The sequence below is a fragment of the Sitodiplosis mosellana genome, unplaced genomic scaffold (assembly GCF_009176505.1).
Source record: "Sitodiplosis mosellana isolate CC-2019 unplaced genomic scaffold, AAFC_SMos_1.0 Smas_scaffold_2, whole genome shotgun sequence".
NCBI lineage: Eukaryota > Metazoa > Arthropoda > Insecta > Diptera > Cecidomyiidae > Sitodiplosis > Sitodiplosis mosellana.
In genome coordinates, this window is record NW_022595245.1 from 8,210,009 (window position 1) to 8,219,114 (window position 9,106).

General features: G+C 36.9%; 1 protein-coding gene across 4 annotated transcripts in view; it reads right to left on the reverse strand.

Annotated features, from left to right (window-relative positions):
• The window catches only part of LOC129564844 (insulin-like growth factor-binding protein complex acid labile subunit), a 28,900-nt gene extending 20,527 nt beyond the window's left edge, over window positions 1-8,373 (reverse strand). Inside the window, exons 1-3 of one of the 4 annotated variants that reach the window (XM_055439016.1) lie at window positions 6,293-8,373; window positions 4,053-4,449; window positions 3,522-3,971 (exon numbers count right to left, since the gene is read on the reverse strand). Coding sequence is in view for 1 of the 4 variants with exons in the window: in XM_055439015.1 (XP_055294990.1) it covers window positions 8,189-8,229 (41 nt within the window). In the remaining 3 variants the exon portion in view is untranslated. Of the gene's footprint in view, window positions 1-3,521; window positions 4,450-6,292 lie in introns of all 4 variants that reach the window. The other 3 variants (XM_055439018.1, XM_055439017.1, XM_055439015.1) reach the window with 3 other exon arrangements.
• Between the last annotated feature and the right edge of the window lie 733 nt (window positions 8,374-9,106).

Sequence of the window (9,106 nt, forward strand, 5' to 3'; positions counted from 1 at the left end):
GCAGTTGAATGTTACTTATCGCATAATAAAATACGCACTGACGACAATGTGTTCGATTACGCACTAGGCGGTAGTAACATAAGCGCTTAAATTATGACAGTGTGAAGGATTTTTAAGGTCCCTTTTCAATTTATAGTGGTATCTCTCTGTCTTTCGCTGTTGTATCTTTTTTTTTCTGGCGAAACTTCTTTCGCCAGCAGAGCTTAAGCTACGGATTTTTGGTTGGCGACAAACAAATATAATAAAGCACAGAAAAAAAAAGTTTAGAAAAAAAAAACTTCGAACACATCGTAGATTACATAATCTCAGTATTAAACAAGGGAAAATCCATGTCCTATCCTTGTGTTTTTCGTTGTGCGCTTGACAAATCCATCGGAAGTACTCGTCAAGTCAACGCAAACAATTCATCTTGTTTGCCGTGATGTTTGAGAGAGTGGGAGTGAGAGCGAAAAAAAGCTAACATAAGTAAATAATCATCACAACAGCACCGTACCCCACCCACATTACAAAAATGTATACGATATATTTTGAGATTTCTTAAAACGACCCAATTTACGCACTCTCCCCATCGCCCGCAGGCATTTTACTAGCTGACAGTTCAAATCGAATTTTGGTGCTGACAAACAAATCAAAATTATCCAACGAGCAGAAGAAGCGAATCGAAACAAATCAACGCTCTTCTTTTTGTTTGCTCCTGTGGTGGCAAATGATTCGGGTCGAAGAGCAATGAGAGTAGAAGCAGTGGCAGCATGAGCACGAGCAGCAGCTGCAGCCACGTTTGTGGTCAAATGTAGACAAGCCAAGTCATCACCCAGGCCAAAGTGATGGTTGCATTTGCATAATTGTAATTTACGAGAGGAAGCGAGAGAAGGAGCGAGGGAGATATTTGGAAATTCGAGGCACGCTTCGGGCGAAAACCGTTTTTCCAATTTCGAAAATAAAATTGCGATAGCTGCCAATTGTATGGCCGACAAGTGTGACCGAAAGGCGATGACCACAGCCGAACAGTTCATTAAATTGCTTTGCTGAAATCCATATTATCAGCTACTCAATTCAAATAACCTCTGACACATACACTACGACTGCTAACAACCGATCAACGAATCCGTTCGACCAAAAATCTTAATTCACAATTTCGCCGACATGAAGAAAAAAAAAGCGAATACATTTTATTGATTTGCCATATTCAGACGTTTTCCATTTTTTTTTTTTCGTGTCCCTCCAATTGCCTTTATCCGCTCAGTGGAAAACTAAATTTAATCTTTTATCATTCGAAAGAAAAGAGAGAAGTATACGGACTCTTATTTGAGACATGCTGTCATCATAAGAAAAACGGAATGGTTCAATAATTTTTTTCCTGTTTTTTCTTCTGCCCTATTTCAACGTATTTCTGCACCGCCAAACAAAATCATCATTGCGGGAATTCCGAAACCAGATATCATTTTGTCCTCGCTCCTCTTTTTGTTGCTCCGATTTTTTTGTCGTTCATTTTTGGATTATTATTTTCTTTCATGGAAAAAAGTTTACCGCTTCAATTCCATTTGTAAATTGATCTTATTGCTACTCCAGTTGTGTAATACGTTTCAGAGCGCGCATTCAATCGGTTTGCAAACAAAAACTATTACAAGATTTATACAACGCACCAATTTTCCCAATCCGAAGTAAATGTAAAATTATTTGTTATGACCGTAATCGACCAATCAAAACGGTTTATCTTACATTCTTTTTGTGATTCTCCACAGTCATGGGGCAAAAATATAATTCGTACTATCTTTGTTCAATTTCAAATGATAATCGATGAATTTAATGGCGGGAAAATAACATGAATTTTTTGTCAATCGCTTTTTCGTTTCGTTATTTGCATTCGATTTTATTTGGTTTTGTTATCAACGGGAGGCGAAGTGGTGGTGCGAATATCGTCGGATGATTTCTAAGATAAATATTTGGAGATTTTCTTCCATTTCATTTCGGAATAATGCTTTTTAATTAAGTATTAACCACAACACACACACACACACACACACACACACACCAAAAGCTAATAATGTTAATTTATGAAAAAAGGATCATAATACTAATATTCAAATGAAGGCAAATGATCCGGAGTTTGAGCAAACGAAGAGCTTTTTTCTTTCTGCCCTTCTCTCTCTCTCTTCCTCTCTCTCTCTCTCTCTCTCTCTCTCGAGCAAAAAGGTTGAGAATGGAAAGTCAAATGGAGGCTAAGTTGGCATGCCAATTTAATATTAATGTTAATTGGTGCTTCGCATAATTGACGGTAGCAAATAATGAAGAATTCACGAGAATAGAGAAGAAGACAAAGAGAGCTAGAGAGAGAGAGAGAGAGAGAGAGAGAGAGAGAGAAGTGGAAAGAAATGCGCGATAGACCATGAAAATAAAGGCGAACAAATCATGGCAGAGCGAAACAGTACAAAGAACGCAAACAAAGAACAAAGCTAAACCGTGGCTGATGGTCTTATCATCATTGAACCGCAAAACGATAGCATTAAGTGGTGCCTACTCATTGAGCACTCAGCATAACAGCAGCGGCAGCAGCAGCAATGCAAACACACAATCAACTGTAGAGAGCGCGAGGCAGAGGAGCAAAATGAAGAGGAAGAAGAAAAAAAATAACAAAAATTACTAGCTTAAAATAACAAACGAAATGAAACTGTTATTAAAGCCGGATGCTTCTACTTCGTTTGATAAACACATCGAATAAATGTAGAGTAGGTCTTTTTTAATTGCAGTATAGTACTTCAAACATCACTCGACTCGTTTCGGAGGAAAAATGAGCGCTTTTTGTTACTTGTCTCTTTGCACGTAGAAAAAAAAAGCGAGAGATACAGAGACAGTGACTAAAGTTGGGAGAAAAAAATTATATGCATGACAGTATCAACAATCGCAACGCGCACAGAATAGAGAAACATTTTCTCTTTTTTTCCTGCAATGCGAACGCATTTAAATGTGAGGGTCGCATGGATTGAAGCCGGAAATCAAAGAGATAAAAGAATGACGCTGAGTTCAAGCTTGAGTACGAGAGTGAGAGCCAATAAAAGTCGACGAGAAAAATGCAAAAGCACAAAACCGGATGAGACAGACCCCGGTATTATCCTGGTACTGATGGTAAGTGACATTCGTTTATGAAAAAATACCGCACATTTTTCAAACTTAATTCAAATCAGTTGTGAACTGTGGGATGTGACGCATTTCTATCCGAGGAACTTTTTCTGTTGTTGTTGTTGTTGTTGCTATGAGAGCAAATGAAAAAAAATCCATGTAAAAAATGCATTACAGCGGAATTTAATTTAATGCATTCGTTGCATACGCATTTTCGCACGGTGCATAAATTTGAATAGTTTTTCCGTATTCGAACAAAAAAATGCCATTTGTGTGTGTGCAGTGCAATCGATTTTTTCCCCCAAAATACTTCACACCGTTATATGCGGGAATTGCTAACGAAATATAATTTCTGTAAAAATTGAAATACATAAAAACTGGTTCATTAAAATGGCTTAACTTACTTGGTATTATATATGGTGCGCACATATTTTCATTCATAAAAGCCGCGGATTGTGTATTCATTATTGCCAGACAAGTTCGCTTTTTGAAGTCCATTTGTTTTAACGAATTGCCATTACACGAATTGTTCGTCACAGTTATTATGGCATGCGGCCGCGGCGATGTGTATTCGAGGTGAATACTCTGATTCGTGTTGTTTGTGGCTCTTTTCTAAATTGTCACAAAGCAAATTACACTCGGCCTGAATGATTGTAGCTACATGAGCGTGTGCGTGTTTTTCTGTTCAACTATGTCTCTTGAAAAACCGCCAGCGGAAATACCAGATGCATATATAATTACATTGACAAGTTGTAGTCTGGAGTATTTTTTCTATTCTCACTCAGTTCGCCAACGACCGAAATGGAATCCACAATGGACGTATTGACGGGTTTTTTTCTCAAATGAAGCACGAACTGGAATCGAAATGGCACAATTCGGTTTATTTAATCGAACAAAACGAACGATTGGATGACAAAAAGCAAACCGTAACCCACCCAACCGCTAAAGCAAATACTAATTCCGTTCCGATTTGATTCAAATGGGAAAAAGTGAACGCGTGTAAAGCACAGAAAAAAAAAACTGTCCACATAAAGTTGCTTTACAACGGAAATAAAGTGGTGGTGGAATGCGAGTTTTTTTTTATCTTCACCGAAGCTTTATTTGAGTTTATTTTCTCTGTTTTTCTTTTTCGTTGGTGTCACTACAACGAGTCACAACCAAAATGTACATATACACGTCAATATTGTCGTCGAATTCACCCGAGAGAAAAATTGATTCGAGAAAGAAAACTTTCGGACGGTGTAGCCGGAAGCCGAGAACCAATTGAAACAATGGCAGTTTAGTTTTTACACGAGCGTTTGTTTTTTTTTCTCTCTCCTCTTATTTCGCACACTGAAGATGAAAGGGTAAAAAAAAAACTTAGCAACGAAACATAAGTCACGAAGCAAAAAGTTGCTTGAGCTTTGTGCGTTATTTGTCGTCAATCTTGTCGTCTTATGTTTCGGGAAATTCCGTTTGATAATTCGAGTGTGTGTGTGTGGCTTTCTATGGTTTTATTTTTCTCTATCGCAAAAGATGTTGAAGTTTTTTCATCGCATTTGTTCGTTGAACCACAGAAGCCAATAAAATAAAACGTCGAAATGTTCCTTAGAGTGGAGCGATTTTGGCAGTTTTTCGAATATCGATGCGTACACTTGGGAAAAGTTGCGCCATCAAGTCCTGATTCCAATACGAATCAGAAAAATGTACTTTCATAGTCATATAGTTTATCGTCTAAAATGTTGGTGATGACCATTTTTTCGAAAGAATCGAATTTTTCTACTTTTTGCAATTGAAAAAAAGGTAAGTTTTAATCAAATTTCAACATTTTAGCCATCAAATAGATTCGTTATCTCAGTTTATACAATAATTACCCATCTTCACCACACTTCGCTGTGGTGGACCATCATTTTATACTTAGTTCGTGCGGAACAAAAAAGGTGAAAAAACACTGGAAATTCGAGTGCATCGATTTCTTGTGAGGCAGTAAATGATGGGGGAGGCCCATGTGGCTTTGATAGATCTCATCAAGAGAAACAACTTTTGTCCGGTACTTTGGTCCGATCACCCCTTTCTGGACGTGGCACAACATCGGAGTTTTGATATTTTCCATGTAATTTTATAAAATCGAAAAAACAAATTGTGGAAGTGCGATCGTTGTGAAACTTTCAGAATCTTATTTTTCGACCGAAAAATACATTCTCAGAAAGTTTGTGGCCATTAGGAATCAATTAAGGATAAAAATTGGGTGTTTTAAGGATACCTCCCATACAAATCATTCTATCATGTTTTTAGAACGACAACATCTTTACGGGATGTATCTTTAAAACACTAATTCCTATCCCAATAAACTCCTAATGACCTCGAACTTTCTGAGAATGCGTTATTCGGTCAAATAATAAGATTCTGAAAGTTTCACGACGATCACACGATTGCACAAAAAAAATTCGATTTTTTAAAATTACATGGAAAATCTCAGAACGCCGATGTTGCGCTACGTCCAAGAAGGGGGGATCGGACCAAAGTATCAGGACAAAAGTTGTTTCTCTTTATGGGATCTATCAAAGCCACATAGGCTTCCCCCATCATTTACTCTAAATTCCAGTGTTTTTTCACCTCTTTTGTTCCGCACGAACTAAGTATAAAATGATGGTCTACCACAGCGAAGTGTGGTGAAGATGAGTAATTATTGTATAAACTGAGATAACGAATCTATTTGATGGCTAAAATGTTGATATTTGATTAAAATTTACCTTTTTTTTCAATTGCAAAAAGTAGAAAAATTCGATTTTTTTCGAAAAAATGGTCATCACTAACATTTTAGACGATAAACTATATGACTATGAAAGTAAATTTTTCTGATTCGTATTGGAATCAGGACTTGATGGCGCAACTTTTCCCAAGTGTACGCATCGAAATTCGAAAAACTGCCAAAATCGCTCCACTCTAATGTTCCTGTTTGTTTTATCTCGAATTTATTTTAATGTTTCGTTCGATCAGCAGTATAAACAATGGTTTTTTGAGTGTGGCACGATGTTAAGTTTCAACAAAAACTCGCTTGCCATTCTAAGTAGTTCATTGTTATGGTTGGGTCTGCCAACGGATGTACAAACGGATTTCCAGTATCGCGCACACAACGAGAAGAACAAAAAAAAACAATAGTGACTCTTTATTTGCAGCAATTTAAGTTCGTTACTTTTTTACTTGCTTCGTCGCTTTTCATTTTCGCAGTTGTTGTTGTCTCACTGATTCAGCTTCTGTTGCAACTGCTGTGCATAATATTCACTCTCTCTGCGTCCTTTTTTGTTGTTTGTCGTTGCATTTGATGCTGTTAACAGCAAAGAAAGAGAAAAAAAAACAACTATTCGTTCGTTATATTTATCCGAAACACTTTCAATTCATTGCAATGCATTCAGAATGGAATCTCGTTACACACGCACTTTTTTTTATTATTATTATTCGGTTGGGTGTTGTGTACTGCAAGCGAAAGTGCCACTTAAATATAGCACAAAGCCATGCTTTTAAAGTTTTATTTTCATGTTTTTCACGTTTTTTTTTCCTCCTTTCTCATTTCTTCATTTTCTTCATTTTCGCCGCCGTTCGCTTGGCCGTTTGTTTCGTTCGAATTTTTTTTTCTCTTCTCTTACTCAAGCAATGCTAATGCCTGTTTCTTAACTTTTTCTCTTAGATGCGTTTCCTTTACTCCTTTCAATTTTCCCTATTTTATTCTTTATTCTTTCTTCTGTTCGTTCGTTTCTCTTTTTTTGCTATTGTGTTCCACTGTGCGCACACGTTTAGTTCATTCTCGCAGTGTTTCGCAGTTGTTGAGAAAGGGACGGAAGAGGGAAACGTGTACTGTGACAAATGTTTAAAGTGTGAGAACTGAAAATTGTTAATAAACAGCAGAGGGATAGAAAAAAAAGGAAAAAGTTTCTGTGTAGCACAAAAAGATGCCCGGAACACTTGGAATTCTTCCTTTCATTTACGACACACACATATATACACGCGCGAAAGAAAAAAACTTATACTTTTGAGTATCAGTTGGCGCATTCGTTTGGTGTTTTTTTTTAAATCTCGAATTCCTTCACTTTGTCAGCGTTCTCTCTTTCAACTATTCATTCACAAGCTGCTTTCATTTAGCTTTTTGCTGCTGTTGTTGTTATTTTGGTCTCATTCAAGTTGCACAGAAAATTCGCCACAAACAGTTTTTCCGATTTTGATAAATGGCCTATATTTATTACCGAATTTATTTCAAACACTCGAAAAAAAAAAAAAAAATAACTAAAAAGCATCGATCAATACCAAACTTCTGTTCGTTTCTCTTTTTTTTGTCCCAGTGCACCGGTTGTGTTGGCTGTAATGTTTTATGTGATACTTTGTTTGTTTTTCATTAAACGACGGAAAAAACGCTTCATTTCCTCTTTGGATTTGTTAATTTTTTCTCTTTCTGTGGCTTCGCTTTTTTTTCGGCCGCACTCACTCTCTGAGTCTCAGCAAATGTTCTGAATCGAAAATCATTCATCACTTTTCCGCCACTGACTATGTGTCCCTTGCATCCAGAACCAATTTAGTTCATGCCAATAAATTAAATATTACAAACTTGAGTCTCGATACCATGCACAAATCAGCCACACGGTTTTGTTGCTGTTGTCGTCCAGTTTTTCTCAGTTCATTGTGCAGTTGCCAAAATTTTGTTGTTGTTTCGAAATCATTTATTTTGCCCTTTTGTTTGATGGTTTACTTTCACTCAATTTATATTGAAAAATGCCTTGATGAGAGGCAAAAAGGAATTCGGGCAAATTTGTTTCTTTTCAATTTAACTCATTGAGCCGTTAATAATGATAATTATTTTCTGGTGGAATTTTTTTCGCGAGAAATCTTTTTCGCTGCTACTTTTTGCAGCCTCGGTCAATTTACCGGAAATATACACACACTATTTTTTTCTTCGTTCATAATAATCACTTTGTGCTCGATTTTTTAAATCGAATTTTATGCATACACACACAAGCCCTTTTTTCCGTTTGATGAATTTTAATGAGTTTATTTTTAAAAAAAAAATTGCCTCTTCACGAGAATTTTTTTTTCCATTTACATTTTCGCGATGATAAATTCAAGTGGGCTCTTTGATTTCATCGAGAACTTTCACGGTAGTATCAATGCCGTGATGTTGTTTGTGCATTCGAGATGCTTTTCCACATGAAAATGAGAAAATCAATGTGTTCTACTTCACTTGAATGGAAGGAATGCAAAATACGCGCTATGCATGATACCGACAGCGGTTCGCCAACAACTGAACAAAATCTGGAAAATGTGTTTCAACTTATACTTCACATAAATTTCATTTTTTGGCAACCGAATTCGGGGTGCATGAGGCATCGAGAATGAAGATAATGTTCAGCATATAGTGACCGTATCCACAATCGAAGGCTTCACAGTTGAACGTCAACATTTTACGATGCATCCATCCATCTACTTATACGGCCACAAGCTTGAACAGGGGAAATGAACAAACAGTTCATTCACGCAGCGAGTTCATCTGCCCCTCACATGGTTTGCTGAATTCACTTCAACGACATATCTCACAGACGTATTGGGGTAGGCTCTGTAATACAGAGTCTGTACTGTGTGCTTTTATTCATGTTACATTGTGACATCGACATTGACTCCAGCGAGTCCTCGTTGAACGTCTTTTGCGGCTTTCTTTCGCATTTACATTCACATAGCGTTTGGTGTTTGGTCTTTCCAAGAATTGAATCCATCTGAGAATCTCAGACCGTGCTATTTGTTTATATCTTATTCGCATCATTATAAGCATTTTTCCTATTAATATCTCACTCTGATTTGAATTTTGTTAGACTGTGTCAACCAGACGAAGTATAAACAGTTGCACAGCGTCATCTGCTCCTTGTTTTTGTAGAACACAGGATTTTTTCTACGAAAAATTGTTCAAATATCCAAAGTTTTTAGGAAAAAATAAAGCAAAAACTGGGATGAAAGATGCCGCTGGCAT